General features: G+C 50.1%; 1 protein-coding gene across 2 annotated transcripts in view; it reads right to left on the bottom strand.

Annotated features, from left to right (window-relative positions):
• DLGAP2 (DLG associated protein 2) overlaps nucleotides 1-17,095 on the bottom strand; it is a 719,605-nt gene that overhangs the window by 314,530 nt on the left and 387,980 nt on the right. For both annotated transcript variants that reach the window (XM_060001227.1, XM_060001228.1), the window contains exon 4: nucleotides 9,359-9,391. In XM_060001227.1, coding sequence (XP_059857210.1) covers nucleotides 9,359-9,391 — 33 coding nt within the window. The remainder of the gene's footprint in view (nucleotides 1-9,358; nucleotides 9,392-17,095) is intronic.

The following is a 17,095-nucleotide window of genomic DNA, read 5'->3' as shown; positions in this document are numbered from 1 at the left end:
GAGTCATACATCTAGTTCGCGTTTTTGGTTCCAAGATCACTGATCTGCCCATGACACCACAGCAAGTGCCGTATTTTTAAAACACGGTGTCCCTTGCAAGCATTTTGCCAACTTGTAGGTCCATACCCTGAGTTCCGGGTCATCTGACCACAAGATCGGTTGGGGGAGGACACAGTAATTCTATGTTGGGAAGTTTACCTCCAAGGTTATTCTACAGTGATAGATGCTGTAAAAATCTCAATAATTTGTTATTCATAACATTGGTAATGACATGTAACAATCAGAGAGAAAAGCAAAATTATGAACCCATAATTATGAAAGCAAGAAGGCTTTCTCATCTCTGTCCGTCACTTAAAAGACAAGCAATACCTTAAACCCAGCCAAACCTGTAAACACAAACCCTGGGGCAAGTATTGGAGAAAGGTCAAACCAAAGGCTTCACATCATCTCCTCTGTGAAACGCTGATGACAGACGCTCTGGCCCCATGATGGATGGTCTTTCCAGAACATTCTCAGAACTCAAAGAACTCTATCCAGGTTGGAACACCCTCCAGCTTTTCTTCCTGGCACCCAGTACAGAGTCTTGGGACTCACTGAATGCTCGTGAAATGCAGGTAGGAAAACGAAGAAAATCCAGGAGAAAGGCAGGAATGAAGTCGCAAACACAGTCAGCAGAGAAGGGCAGACAGAGGAGTGAGAGCACGGGCAGTTGCCCAGAAGCCCTTGATTACATCCAAATCAGGAGCCCTGCTGCTCAAACAGGCCTTTTCCTTGCCTCTGTCTACCTCCAAGACTTGTCTCACTGATTGTCAGGGCCTTGCTGCTGCCCTGTGGACCCACGGGAGAAAGTGGGTTTACAGGGCTGGTGGCACTGGGACGGCCACTGTGCCATGAAGCCAACTCTGCCCGAAGGTCCAAGGCACAGAAACGCTTCTTTGTCTCTGAAAGTGTCTTGGAACTCGTCACGTCAGAATGAGACTCCCAAAAGGATTCTCACAACGTTTGCCAGTGTACAGCATAAAACTCAGGGTTAGAAAATTACAGGAAAAGAGGTAGTAAGAGGAGTTCATTTAACCTCTGCACGGACATTTCATTCTCAGGAAACAGAAGCACTCCACTTCTTCGTGTTCCCAGAGCTTAAGAAGATGGAAAGAACTCTCTCGAGGATACTGATTCAGCTCAACCAAAAGGCAGCCTAAATGTTGGGTATTTTACGCACGGACCCTGAGGTGACATGCATGATATTCAAAATTTAAAACAAAGCTCTTGCTTTCAAGGTGGCGACATTCTAACATGGGAAACAAATGTCAGAGCCTGTCTTCATGTTAACTTTCTATCTTTATCCATTTTTTCCAATATTATAAAGGCGTTTATTGTGAATTACTAGAAATAGTAATTTGGCGCTTCTCAACATTCCACTGCATATATTCTGTGTGTGCCTTCACCTCCCAAATAGGCTTCAGAATGCAACAAATAGGGGCTTCCCCGGTGGCGCAGTGGTTGGGAGTCCGCCTGCCGATGCAGGGGACACGGGTTCGTGCCCCGGTCTGGGAAGATCCCACATGCCGTGGAGCGGCTGGGCCCGTGAGCCATGGCCGCTGAGCCTGCGCGTCCGGAGCCTGTGCTCCGCAACGGGAGAGGCCGCAACAGTGAGAGGCCCGCGTACCGCAAAAAAAAAAAAAAGAATGCAACACATAGGCACAAGTTTAGTGGCAAGAAAATAGACAGCACTTTACCTACATGTTGGAAACCTGAAACTTGATATTTAAATGATCTGGTGACCAGAAACATAGAATATTTATTTATTTCTTGAGCAAATTAATGAGGTAAAATTGTTTCAGTGCCAGCTGAATGCCTGAATCTCAGATACTGGATAATCTAAAAAAATTAGAAATTTGCAAATTAGTGTTCTTTGTGCATTTTCTGTCATTCGGCATAAACGCATAATTGTGACAGAGTCTCAGACACCAGATGGTGTGTGCAATTCATCCCCACTTTCACTCTATTTTATCATATTTAATAGCTGTAGCTTCACCTCTGAGCGAAGCTTACGTAACTGCCTTTGTTGGCAATAAGACCAGATATACTAATGATTAGCTTTATGCATTTGGTTCAGAAATAGGCAACTGGGCACTTTGGGATGTAAAGATGAAGTGACACAGCTCCTGTGCTCAGAGCGCCTACAAATCAGCACTCAGCTCCAGGTCTGGCATACATTGTGCTCCCACAGGTATCCCTGGAGAAAAAAGAATGGGAGGAAGGCTAACAGGAAGCACAACAGGCATGGAAGATCCCAGAGGGTGAGTGCCCATGGGTGATGGAGAGGACCCAGAACCCTGCATCAGGGAGATGGAGCTCGAGCTGGTCCTTGAAGGCGTTTCTAGACTTTTCTATGCTTAATACAAATATACTGCAAGTCTCCTCTCCCCCTGTACATGCAAAACTAACCTCTGCTGAGATAACAAATGCCAACCACCCCTTGTGTGTCCCTTGATCCCCCCCCTCTGCTCATCACACACACACACACACACACACACACGGTCCCCACCAGCCCTCCTCCAACCTCTGTCCATCACAAATCCTTCAGTGTCCAAGTGCACTCTTGGAGCCCTCTGTTAGGATGTGGCAACCAGAATCCAGAGGGTGCATGAGTTACTTGTGGCTACATGAGGTGAAAAGGGCAAGATGGGGCAAGTTTACGGCAGATTTTGAATGTGGAGTTCATCCTATAGATGACAGGGAACCTTGACGCCATTTGAGGAAGGAAATGATACCGTCTGACCTATAATTCAGGAATAGATATTTATCTGCCTCAGGCTATAAAGCTGGAAGGTGGGCTCGCTGAGCTTTGGGGGCCCCGGGAAGGGAAGGCAGAGATGCTCCACTGAGAGAATGTGGTCCAGAGGAATCTCTTTTCATCCTGAAGCCAAGTGGGCTCTGGATTTCTGCAAATATTTCCAATAAAAGCTCAGATTGTTTGGGCAAGCACTTGCTGTGGCCACAGGGCCACAGTATAAAAGGACTGAGGTGGAGCAGAGAACTAAACCTTGACCTTGGCAAGAACTCCCTTCAGCTGTCAGTAGACACGGTTCCCAGCAGGGATGCTGGGGGGAAAGGAAACACCTAGGAGCTCATCTCTCTCCCTGGGGAACCAGCTTCCTCCTGCAAGATTCTGGGTACATAATGAGATTAGGGAGTCTCCCATCAGAATTTTGAATTTGTCAGTTTCTCACTGTAATCCTGTTTTTCTTTTCTGTCTTTTTTTTTTGCATATTTTCAGTCTATTCTAAAGTAATGATTGTTTTAGCTTCTTAGAGCAGTATCCTTTTATCATTAAATAATGATTTTATTTATCTGAAAAAATACTTGAGTCACTTCTCTCGTATTTTGTGTTATCTGAGCCTTTTCCCCTCTCTCTCTCCCCCTTTCCTCTTCTAATGAGATTTCTGTTGCACATGTGGCATCTTCCTTACTCCCTTCATTTTTCTCAGTAATCTATAGACGTGACTCTAACGCCAATGCCATCTAGCATCAATTTTGATGACAGTAAGCCTCTGCTGTCACTGTAGCCTGTATATTCCCTTTGGCTATATTTAAGATCATTTGTTTGTCTCTCATATTCTTTTTTTTTAATTTGTTTATCTTAACGTATTTATTTTTTTGGCTGCATTGGGTCCTCGTGGCTGTGTGTGGGCTTTCTCTAGTTGCGGCGATCAGGGGCTGCTCTTCATTGTGGTGAGAGCGCTTCTCATTGTGGTGGCTTCTCTTGTTGCGGAGCATGGGCTCTAGGCACGCGGTCTTCAGTAGTTGCAGCTCGCAGGCTCAGTAGTGTGGCTTGCGGGCTCTAGAGCGCAGGCTCAGTAGTTGTGGTGCACGGGCTTAGTTGCCCTGCGGCATGTCGGCATGTGGGATCTTCCTGGACCAGGGCTTGAACCCGTGTCCCCTGCATTGGCAGGCGGATCCCCAACCACTGAGCCACCAGGGAAGCCCTGTTTCTCATACTCTGAAGTTTCACTTTGTAAGATATGAATGTGCTTTATTTATTGGCTTCAGTATTGGTGGTCTATAGATCAAGGGGCACAGCCCGTTGCTTCAGTTCTGGAAAAATCTCAGCCTTTCCTCCTTTGAGCAATGTCTCCTTTCTCTCCATAGTATCTTTTATATGCTTATGCAAAACTCTAGATAATATCCTCATATTGTTTTTCTAGCTTGCTCATTCTCTTTTCAGCTCTGTCAAATCCACTTATAACATACGGACACAGTAGCGAATTTAAATGACATTTCTTGTTTCTAGGTACACGGTTTTTTAATCCGTCTTTGTTTTCATACCAGAGAGTTATTTTATTATGATTTCTTTTCCTTTTAAAAATCTCTTTAGTAATTTTAAGCCTACCCAACATCTCTGCAAGTCTGTTGATTCTCATCCTTCTATCACGTTTTCTCACCCCCAAAGTTTCTTTACAGGGGTTATGTTTTACTGTATGTTTATCTAAAGTGGGGGTTATTTTTTAAGTGGAGGAGTAGCCCCTGGAGCCCTGTGTTGTCAAAGATCCCGTAGATAATTTGAGATTTCGATTCTGCCGCAGCCGTCAGGTTTGGACAGAATCCCAAATGCTTCTGCTTCTGGAACAGCGTTCACATTAATTTCACCACATGGTCCTTCAGACACGGGTGGTAGAAATTCAGATTTCATGTCCGTGCCTGGAGTGCGTGTACCCTGTCGGTAACCATATTCTACCCGTGACCCTGGTAATGTGATAAGCTTCCTTTATACTTTCATGGGTCAGTGTTTTCCAGTTCTTCTCTCACACATGGGGAAACTCGCTGAGATTCTGGGTTTCATTCCCAGGGCTCAGTTCCAGCTTCTCTGCCAGCCCCACCCCACAGGTGCAGCCAGTGTCTCTCATCTGCCTGAGCGTCAGCGCTCTGCCCACCCCCGTGCCTTTCTGGGTTCACTTCTCAGGGGCCAATGTCCCTTGACTCACGCCTACCCTCGGGCTTAAAATCCTTTCCTAATTCTTGGCACCTAAGCGATTCCCTCTCTTTCTTTCATTCAAGTTCAACTATGTGCTGAAAGCAAATGTTGATAAAAATCATGCAGCGATTTTATGTGTGTAGTAGGGACGGGACAGTCTTCCATGCTTTCTGATGTCCCCCATCGTAAACTTTTATGAGGAACAGTATTCTTTGTCTTACCCTAGGCAATATCTTCTGATTTCCGCTATAACACAAACCATTTTAAGGTCCTAGAAGACAGACTGGCTGGAGCAGAGTTCTGTTTTCTCTCAAAAATTAGTTGAATTCTTCAGTTCCTAAGCAACACTAATTTTTTTTCTAGAGTGCCTGGCACACGTGGAGAACTTAATAAGTGGTGGTTACCTTCCACTAACCATCCAAGAAGAGCAATCAGAAAAGATGGTGTTTATCCAAAGCATACAATTAAAAAGGTATGATCTTAAAACAAGAGAGGCACGAGTTGTATTTGAGAATTAACGCCCCCCCGTTTCCATGGACAGGGGTGAGAGCTGGGAGGAGGGATGGAAATGCTTCTCTCTAAACCCTTTGATGCCCAGTTTTCTAAAAGCCACCTTATTATTTTCCCTAATTGTTGAGGGGCCTTAAAATCTCAGGATGACACATTCTCAATTAAGGTACAAAAGTAGTGTGGAAATTTCCACTGTTCAGAGTCACTTGCAGGGAAAATCTTGATTATTTGTATTAAAAAAAAATCAAGAACATAACACTATAAATACCGGGGGAAACTCTCCTTTTCTCAACTGATGGGTTATGGAGAAAGAAGAGGTATTTGGGAATCATTCTATCTGTAGTAAAATACAAGAGTCTGTATGTCTGTCCAAAATTCTAGGAGCAGTATGCAATTTAAAAACAACATGATCAAAGTAAAAAAAAAATTCAGATTTAGAAAGAAAATCCCTCACTTTAAACTTTTTGAGATTTTCTTTTCTTAACCTTACATTTGTTTTTGGACTGGTATTTCTACAAATAAGATTTTCCCAATGATCCAATGTATATTTATGCCACCACAAATGGTCCACTGCTTTGAAGTTATAATCTTAAGGTCTCTATCACTGAAAAATCTTTCATTCTAAAATCCATCCTAACATTTTTGTAGCACATTCCTTCATGCCAAATTTATATCATAATAGCCTATTGTATTTCTTAGTTTTAATTGGGTTAAATAACATAAATGTAAGACATTGTTATTACATTATAGTAGATTTCAAATAAGTTCTCCTCAATCCCCCCAGGCATCAGGATCTGTCTTCCCACATCAGAAAATCTAGTAGGTAGGACAGCAGGTCCAACCACAAAAGTGTAAACATATAGACAAATGCATGAACGGACATCTGTGGTCCCACCAAATGTCCATAACTTTCCTTGTGGTCTTGTTAAAAAGCAAGGGGTATCACGTATCTGTCAGTAAAGTTTGGAAAGGATCATGTAGCCTTAAATTATCTTCCTATATTAAAGTAATGTATTATATCATATAAAACCTTCAGATATACTTTCAATGTCAAGAAGATCTGAGAAGGTGACCTTCTTGCTAAATAACATCCAGTTACTTCCAAGGTCTAAACGATAATAGGAACCACTAGGGAAATGATACAAATGGAGACAGTCTTACTGTTAAATTATTATAGAAAATTATTTTAACAAATGAGATGGCTCTGAGTAAATTTTAAGCTTTTTTTGGTTTTGTTTTGGAATGGGTCTCCATCCCAGGGAATTACTGTGGTCACTGTCCCCTTGCAAATGCCTAGATGAATCTCAGTCACTAAATGACCCCCCCTCACTTTCATGCACCCTCTCTTGCAAGCATTCAGAGTTGAGTGGTCTGTATACTCTGAGTAGAAAGAAAGATACCAGTAAATAACAATAAATCCCATTAAACATTCTCATCTCATAAAAACATAGCCATCCAAATTTCAGAAACCTTGAGACGACGTACAAAGTGTAAGCAATACTGAAATTGTGATCTACATTTTATACACAATTAAACTTTTATGTTCTCTGGAAAACAGGCCACAGCAGTGCAGGGATCCACAGTCTCAGAATTCTGAGGTCTCCAGCCTCCCATAAACTGGGTTCCTAGTCTCACTAGCTTCACAGATATTATCATCGGAGACAATGCTAATTATTCAATCTGGATCCAAAGAACCAGCTCTCTCCCAGAGAACCAATCATTAAAATGCAAATAGGTGTTTCCCACTTCACTGGTTTAGCAGTGAAACGCTGTTCACAGCCTTCTGACAAGAAAGAGGAGCTCAATCAGTTGACGCCTTAACCTTCTGGGTGTGAAGAGCCTGGGGCGCCGGGATCTAAGCTGTACATCCTGTTGCCAGCCTCCAGCTCTGATCCCCCCTGTGCACGGGGGCTTACGAGTAAACTGATTGAAGCTGCCGGAGAAATTACTGAACAAAAAAGCTGATTTTAGATTCCGCTCACTGCACCCAGCCAGCCCTCACTTAGACTAATTACTTAAATGATTTAAAAATGTATGAATATTCATATGATCGTGCTTTTCAGAAAATAAAGCACAGCTGAGGCCGTGCCAGCCAGTCTTTCCTGCTCTCTGATTTGGAGCCGCCCACTTGCATGTCTGAAACCCTGAAATGGCTGCAGAGAATCAGACTGCGCGGGGGGGGGGGGGGGGGGGCGCAGGGGGTCCAGCCACCGCCCCACAGCTACCCAGCCCAGCGCAGCCGAGACCAGCCCCCTTCCCGACCTTCGGGGCTCCGGCTGGACGGCTGGGGTCATTCTCACATGGAGTCAAGCTAGACTGTGACTAAACGTTCACAAGTCCTTCTGCCCCAGAACAAGAGCAAACGTGTCCCCCGCTTCCCCGGACAGTTCCCCCTCTGCTGGGCTGACGGCCTTCGGGACGTGGACCTTAGACCAGAGCAGATGGAAGCAGCCCCGAGCTTGTCCGAGTCGGGCCGGCCCTGGTGTGAGCGCAGGGCTGGGGCCTCAGCCTGGACCTGGGTCCCGCCTGGCCGGGCTGCAGGCCTGCCGGGGGCTCGTCCACTCCGGAGCCAGCCCGCCGCCCTGGGCGTCCACGGACACGGACCGATGCCCCCGAGCCTGGACGCCCGGGGACGCACGTGCCTACCTCCGCCCCTCGCCCGCGCCGGGCTCCGCCGACCCGGGGACCGCGCTCTGCCCGCCCGCCCGCCGCCGAGCACATGCCCGCAGAACACGGCCGGCCGCTCACGGAAACACTGAGACAGACATGCAGCACGGTTTGCAGCCGCCAACACGTACAAGAATTTCATGTTTCACGACTTTTGTAGGGTACGTAGCACGCTGACCACGTTCCACGAAAGGTGTGGGGAAGAGCAAGGAGATTAGATGGGAGGCCAGGGCGGGGGCGCAAACCTGCAACAACGAGACAGCGCACAGGACACGGTGGAGAACTCCATCAGTCCCCCCGCGACACCCACAGCTCCCCGCAAAACCCCGAGACACCCCACGACACCCACAGTCCCCACGACCCCCGGCATCTCCGCGGTTCCCACATCACCAGGCAGCGCAGCTCAGCTGAAACCCGCTCTCGACCTTCATTCTGGAGCAGCCGCCCCGAGGACCAGAAAACCCCACGCGTCTTTCGACCCTGGAAACACCAGGGGCCCAAAGTTCATGTTTCCATGACAGCGAAGCTTAAGACTTTAAAATGTGAGCAATCATTGCCACAGCTATCGTTATATAGTCCTTAAACAACACGGGAAGAACTCCAAACTTAGTCCTAGCATCTCTGTTAACCCCAAACTGAGGAAATACAGTGTTTGATGGAATTTCCAAGTTAACGCTAGGTTCACTTTGTTTTTCGACTTGCGGGCAGACACCTTCCTGGTGGCGTGATCGCGTGCATGTACGGAAGCCCCGGGGTTGAGGGGGGCACTCCACACCTGCTGCCGGGGGCTGGCTGCTCTGACCCCACCCCCTCGGCTTCCGCCCCGGACAACAAGGAGGAAGGAAGAGTTTCCAGAGGTCTCATCGCACGTGAGGCCCGTCAGCACCACCGGCTAATTTCTTTAAAGCCAATTCATATGTATTTGTAATACTGGCATTTATTACACGGAGAAAACGAACTGCAATTTCTAAAGCCAAACCGAAAGGGTTGCAATTTGGGTGCGCTGCCAATTTTCCTTTAGAGATGAGCACCTCCTGCCCAAAGCTCATCCCGCGCTCGGTTCTGATTCTTTTACTCACTTGTTCCATCAAACACCACACAGAGCGTGCTTTGGATTTGTAACCCGCCTCTGACAGGCTCCGCAGCGTCTGTCACAGCACAGGCCATGCCCACCTGAGGCAGGTGTGACGAGGGCCAGGCACTCACCTTCCGGCTCCCCGCAGAGGGTGCACTGGGACTCTGCAAACAGAACAGACAGAGAGATGGTTACTCCCGGGCTCTGCCACTGAGTTAGAGGCTCAGCTGCAGCCTGACAGGCAGACGGTGCGATCCGGCCGCCCCAGCAAGACAGCCGGCTCTGCCTTTGCACCTCAGCAGATTCCATTGTAAAGAAACTGCTCTCGCAAATGTTTTACATGATACTTTTTTTTTCAAAAATGACAATAACTCTTTGTCATATGCATCTGCACACATTAAATACATGTTGACAGCTGTACGAGACTCAGATTACTTAGCTGAAATAATAACGATGTATTTTACCACTTAATTTTAATATCGAAAACGTTGATTACGACTGTTAGATCTCTCAAGCACAAATAATGATGAGCAAAAGTACAGTATTGTATTTCAGTAAAAACACTAAATGGACAAATACTGAGTCCTCGCAAAGCAGGCCCATGACTGGATACCAGGCTCTGCAGGAGGGACGCGCCCCGGGACCCACAGGGAACAAGGGGCCGCAGGCTGCACCTTTGCGGGAACCCGGGCACCTGTGAGCATGGTGGACGCAGGGCCGCCAGGCTTTCCCACCAGAAACTGGAAAGAGGCGCTTCCTTTTCCCAGGGAGAGTCCGAAAGCCACAGAGTCGGGAAAGCCAAGACAGCCGTACACAAGAACTGCTAGCCCCGAGCCCTGCCCTGCCCTCCAAAACCAAGGCCCAGGGTAGCCCTGCAGTGCAAAGGTACCACCCCCGCTTCCCAAGCAGAGGCCCAGGAGGCACCGTGAAGGAGCGCACCCCAGTCTGCTTCACCACGAGCTCCCAAACTCAACTCTGGGCTGCACACACACTCCAGCGGCCCTATGTGGGCAGGGCCCCCAACGCTGCCCACGTTTAGGGGTGCATCTGAGGCCCGATGGGCTCTTGTCACCTTGACGAACTCCTCCTGGGGCCTGGGGAGACAGATCTGCCTGCAGGGAGAGGTCACCACTGGGGCCTCAGCCTTCGTGGAACAGATCCCAGAATGACGATGGGGCGGGGGAGGGGCGGCCACAGGCCAGAGTGTGGCCCTGAGCTCAGAGTGGGCACTTGCGGGACCAGACTTCACACCCAGCCCCACCCTTGGCCTTGACCACCCTCTGCCCTCACTGCCCTGTATGGCAGCAAAACTCAACACCAGGCTGTTTACCCGGGATGAGAATGATAACCGAATTTGCATCAAAACTGACACCGAAATTCAAGACCTTCTCAGTAGATTTCATCTCCATCACGGGCTATACATGTTATATATACGTTCAAAACTACACAGCAAGTTCAAAACACAGTAGTAGCTCAATGATGATGATGATGACTCAGTAACTGACACCCTCAAGGAATTCAAATTCTGTGAATCAAAGATCATTCAAAAGCCTTGGGAAAAAGGTATTAGTTGAGCCGGTGGCATATGAACTTCGCTAGAACGCAAGTCTTAAGCAAATGTCATTTCAAATTCAATTATTAATGCATCTAGGCCTTAGCCTTAAAAATAATCATTTCCAGCAAGATCATAAGTGAGAATCTGTCATCTGTGTGTTATAAGCCCAGGACACAAAGCAACTGGCCTGTCACTGCACGTCTGACAGCGTTCTTCTCCGAAAGGTCTGTCCCGGCCTTCTGCCATGAACTACGGGAATTAGTAATGAGATGCGGTGAGGGTCCCCGGCTCTTTCCAGCAAACGCATCCTGGAGGCAGTCACCTCTGAGTCGGAGTAAACAGCTCCGGAGCACCCGACGCCCCATGAGCTGGAAGGAACGAGCGGATGCTGGGAGCTCCCAGCCGGCGTGAGGGCAGGGGCGCTGGGTCAGGGCCGACCCTCATCACACAGGTCGTGATCTCCAGACGTTATGATCTCACAATCAGAAACACACACCAGAATAACAACTGACACCCAGACGGTGACCCAGGCAGACGGCGGGCCGCAGACCTCACTGCGATGACACTCTGAATTCCAACACTCCCTCTCCAAGTGCCTCAGGGGCACGGCCCTGGGCCTCCCCCGGGTGCACCCTCTACCTGGTGTCCACAACGCGGAGACAGCAGGCCCACCACTGCTGGGGATTCACCGGCAACCAGACACACGGAGCAGAAATACACACAACCCAGCGTGAGCACACGCTAAGACCCGCGCTGTCCGAGATATCCCGCCCGAGGTTTGCTGAGAAGTAGCTGTTCGATGTGCACAGATATTTCCCAAGCGGCAGCAAGAGAGGCTTCGGAAGCAGGGAGAGGTCCAGACACAGGGGCGTCTCCTCTCCTAAGGGCGGCAGGTCCGAGGATCTGACCAAACCCTGGCGCACGGCCATCGGCACGCACAACTCCAGTGTGAGAAACGCTGACGCTCCCAGAAATAAGAAAGCCCACTGAGTTAACACGTCCCTTAAATTCCCTTTCATCCATAAGGACGTTCTGAGCCCCAGTTACATCCCCGCCTGTCCTGGGTCCTGTGGTATAGACAGTGGGAGGTACGTTCCTCGTTGAGAAGTTTTGCAGTTAGCGGAAAAGGAGGCCTTTCAGAGGCTGGTTGTAGTTAAATGTCACAGTGCTGGAAGGGCCCTGTGGGTAACAAAGCAGCAGCAGAGAGGAGGGGAAACCGCAGGCTGAGCTGCAGGAAGCTTCCCAGGAAGTGCTTGAGGGGGTGGAGTCACAGCATTGGGGGTTTCGCTGGGCGGGGGGGACACAGAGGTATGAGGCCCAGGCTACCGGGCCCGCACATGGGGAGTCCCAGGGGAGGCTGGTATATTAGACGGAGCGGTACGCTCAGGGTTCACGTGATGGCGAAGCGTGGGCTCAGGGTGAGGGGGGCGTGAGGGCTTTTGGGGGCCATCAGCACCCGTCTGCAATGTTGGGATATTCCCCTCCTTCCTGGAGCTCAGTTTGCAGCAGAAGGAACCGTGGCAGAGATAAACAGGACTCACTGGTCCCAAACCACAAAGCATCTTAACCAGAGGCGGCCATGGGGAGGGGAGGGCAGGGGAGGGGAGGGTGTGGGGGGAGGGGAGGGCGTGGGGGGAGGGGGAGGATGGTCCTGGGACGAAGGAAGGATGGAGGGGTGGCCAGTAACTCAGCGCCAGGCGACGTGGCTGAGGGGACACAGCCTGGAGCCCTGACCCACTTGCTTACGCAACCGAAGACCCTAGGGGTCCCTAGGCGGTGGATGGGGCTTCGCTCCCCTCACGATTCACTGTAAAAGTAACCATTTCACAGGCTCATGAGGAGGAAGGACCAGCCACTCAGACCAGGGCTGCCCCCGCCCCGTCGGGGCCAGTGGCCTGTGAAGGCGCTAAGCCCTCCAGCCTTGGTTTCCACATCTGGTTCTCATCTAAACGGTGGCTCTCGCTGCCGCCGCTGCCAAGTGTACTGAGCACACACGGAGCCCGGCGCTGAGCAGGGCTCGGTCAGTGACGGCCCTGGTCCCTCTGCTTCCAGGACGGGAAACCGCTCCTGCCTCGCCGTCCTCGGACACTTCCCCAAGCCCTGCGCCAGCCTGAACACACCCCTGGAGCCCCACAGCACGAAAGGCGCGCCCCCCGTGGAGTTGGCAGGATGTGATTCACGTTATCACCTTCTTCCCCGAGAAGCACCCATGAAGAGATAGTCTCCGTGCAGGAGGGAATTAAACGTGATGTATTGTGCACTCATCATCGTTACTGCAGAGTCTCATTTAAATTAAGAGAAGACTACACTAATTTATGCTAACTGACACAAGATGGAGAAATCTGCCTGGTGATTTTGTGTGCCCACAATCTGTACCTGCTCCGGGTGCAGACCTGCTTATCCCCCCACCCGCGAACCTAATGTCGGGAAGCCGGCCTGCCCTCCTGGGCGTGAGGTGGGCACCGTATTCTAATCTTCCAGCGGCTCCAGTGCGAACCCAGAAGGCATTTGACGGCGGAGGCTGCGCTAATTTAGGCACCTGTGTTTAGAGAGGCAGCTCTCAGGCCTGTGAGTGCACAGCTCCCTACCCCCGTTCTCTCTCCTGTCTGAGGATGGGGACGGCCACGGCCGTAGCCCCCACCTACTTCCCCTCGTGGCCCACTGGGCTGGGTGACAGCAGCTGCAGGAGACACAGGTGGCCGTGGCAGCCCCCGGGAGCCCCCGGGAGAAACGGCTGACGCACAGAGGCCCAGCAGGCACCACCGCCAAGCTCACTGGCACAGACCTGTGAGCGCGGCCAGGACTGCTGGCAAGGCCAACTTCAAGGTCACTGAGACAGTGACCCCCCTCCTGAGGCTCCTTCGTATCCAGCCACGAAGGAAAAGCATCGGCGCTCGATCTGCAGGAAGCCGGCCAGCCAGGCGCGGGCGTAGAGCACCTGCTGTGAGCTGGGCTGTGGCAGAGGAGGGCCGGGCGCGCCGGGCTGAGAGGGCGCGGCTGTGCCCCTTGTACTCATGTGCTCTCCCTGCGCCCCCTCCACCTCCCCCCGGAGGCCCTGAGTGATGGCAAAAACAGCCCTTCCTCTCTCGAGCCTCCAGGCGGCCAGGGGTGCAGGATGCAGGACGCTCTGTGCCCTCACCACCAGGAAGTGGTCCAGAGCGACAGCCCCTGCAGGCAAAACTCACCCCTCGAAGGCGGGGGTGGAGACACCCGGAACCAGGAGCCACCTTCCAGACAAGCAGAGAGCACGACGGTGCGACCCTCGGGGGAGATCACGTGACCCGGCGCTCACTCACCCGAGCGCTCGATGTGATACTGCGTGGCGGGATGACTCGTGGCAACGCATGACACAGGACAACATGCTGACTATTCGGCAAAACGTGACACACAAAACATGGCTAGATGACAACACGACTGTATGACATCACTACATGGCAATACACACAACTACAGGCAACACACGATCTGTGACAGCACAGGACACGCCACAGCCTGACTGTACGACGCTATCTCAGGTACATCATAATATGACTATAAAACAACGGGACTATTTGAGAATATCACTTGACCTAATGGCTCAAGAAACCTGACTCTTCGTCAACAAGGAACACAAATAAATCATCATTTGTCGATTCTATGAAATCTTATGCACTAAAATGGAAAAAATCTGAAACATTCAAAAATAGAGAGAAAGAACCCAGAGTAGAACACTGTGTCTCATTTCCATTTTCGAAAGCACATTCTTTAATATCATTCAATACCTATGTATAGAGAGCCGGGTGCCAGGCTTGGTGCTGGGGGACATGCATTGATAATATTACATTGTGACACATGGTGCTGTGTGTTTATAAACGCATAGGAAAGCCCAGAATGGCAAACAGCAGATTTCATCAGGAGGCATTTCTAAGGAAGGAAGTGTGACAGCAGGGGGGCTGGGGCTAGGGCTTAGGTAGGAGACAGAAGGGGATGAAGTGAACTCTCTCAGCGAATGTACATGAATTTGTAATGTGAAAGGCACTCTTTAAAATTCAAACAGGTTAAGTATAAAGGAAAACAATATTTCTGGCACAAAGTCAGTCTGTAAACACTAGCTGTTAATATTACCATCATCTGACTTGTTCCAATTTCAAACACACAGGATACAATTGACTGTCAAAGGGGAAGCAATGGGTTCTCCCCCCAGGGCCGGTCCAGCAGTGAATGAAGTCATCACATAAATCCTTTCCGAAACCTCGAGCATATGGATCGATCACCAAATGTTAGCACTCTACAAAGAATTTTCATTGACTGTTAATGAATAAAGATAAGGGTCGCCTCACAGGGGGAGACGCTGAGGAGGAGAACTGATTACAAGACCAAGAGACCAATGTGTTCTAGAAGCGGCAGCCCCGAGGCAGCAGGAGTGACCAGGCTGTGACAGGAGAAGCAGGACTTGTCTAGAGGGTGGGACCCTTTCGGGAAAGGAATTAGCATACGTGTCTGGGCAAGAAATCAGGCAAGTTTGTTTCTGATCATTTTCAAAATATTTTGTCAAGAGGAAGATTGCTATGTGCAATCTCTCTCTTCCCTTTCAGTGGTCACGTCAGAAATGTAAAGGGATCAAAATAGCAGAAAACTGTATTCAGGCTTCTTCAGTACTTGGGAAACACTTGAAGAAAACCCATCAGAAACGGAGTGGGTGGGAAACATGCTGTTGTGAGTGTGCCCACAGTGGACTGACAGGTCGGGGGGAGGACAGTTCATTCAATCAGGTAATTGCAAGGAAGCAAAATGCTAATGGGTTTCTTAAAATTAAATTTTAAAATGTGAAGGCAAACCCAGGAGTCAGTAGCTTTAATAAAGCAAAGAGCCATAGGGGACCAAGTACAAAACCCATAGACAAATAGTTGAGAGGATGTTGTCTTCTCTCGTCTGGAAGCCACTGTCGGCTGGTCATGGCACAGTGTAGGACGAAGCGCTCACCTACCCCAGAGCCACATCACTTGTAAATGAGTTCACACCTCAGCTCATCCCCTTTCCAGCAAACCCCCAAATGTCATATCTGACTTTGGAATGTTTCTGGGGAGCTGATCTACCCTCCCAGTAAGCTTGACTTAAGGAAGTTAAGTGATTTATTAGAACCTCTGAGCAAAAACAGGGTCCCGAGATTATTCAACTCCAACGCCACGTCACCAGGCAGAAGTGAGCCCGGGATGCAAAGTCGGCCAAGAGTAAATGTCTCACGGTGAGAAGCGACAGGTCGCTCTATTTCACACCATTGTTATCTATGAATTCAATGCTTCTCTCGACTCCAACCTTAACTCCCAGGACGACTGTATGTAAATAACCAGCATTACTATTTCTTTCATTCAGTCAGGAAGAGAGATGCCCAAAGAAATGAAGTCATTTGCCTGTGGCTGGTCACGGAGGCAAGTCACCAGTCAGGACCAGCGATCTATTCCTGGGTGACAGGTGCTCCCGAGATGCGGCCATGACACCAAGAATTCTGGGCTCAGTAGGCTCCGGCCGTTTCCTTTCTCCGCACCGACCACATAGTCAAGGGCGTGAGCGGTCCTTCCCCATCAATTCCAGCATTCTCACAGAAAGGGCGGGAGGAAGCTGTGTTAAACTCAATTTCTCATTTTCCAAGGAGCTGCCCCAGTTCAGTCTCTTCAATATCACAAGCCAGCATAACGACCTCTCTCCTAAAAACGTGACGTCCCCCAGGCCCTATTCTTGACCCACTGCTTGTCTCACTTTTCAAGGCTTCTTTGGGTGCGTTCATTCAATTTCATGGCTTGAACGACGCGTCGTGTATGTGGATGACATGCCCGAAGCGCAGATGCACAGACCCAGAGCCGCTGGTGCTGAACGTCCCCTGGTCCCCAAGGTCCTTCCTTCCTGCAGAGACACTATTCCCCCAGTCTGGACCTCAGGAGCCTCCTGCATTTGCATTCTCCCCATGTCCCCTTCTCCCCGTGCCCCCTTCTCCCCATGTCCCCTTCTACCCGTGTCCCCCCTTCTCCCCGTGCCCCCCTTCTCCCCGTGTCCCCCCTTCTCCCCGTGTCCCCCTCTTCTCCCCCTGTCCCCCGCTTCTCCCCGTGGCCCCCCTTTCTCCCCGTGGCCCCCCTTCTCCCCGTGGCCCCCTTCTCCGTGTCCCCTTCTCCCCGTGTCCCCCGCTTCTCCCCGTGTCCCCCCTGCTTCCCGTATCCTTCTCCCCGTGTCCCCCTTCTCCCCGTGTCCCCCCTTCTCCCCGTGTCCCCACTTCTCCCCGTGTCCCCCGCTTCTCCCCGTGTCCCTTCTCCCCGTGTCCCCCTCTTCTCCCCGTGTCCCC

This window comes from Delphinus delphis, chromosome 21 (assembly GCF_949987515.2).
Source record: "Delphinus delphis chromosome 21, mDelDel1.2, whole genome shotgun sequence".
NCBI lineage: Eukaryota > Metazoa > Chordata > Mammalia > Artiodactyla > Delphinidae > Delphinus > Delphinus delphis.
This window is presented reverse-complemented; position numbering and strand designations above follow the sequence as displayed.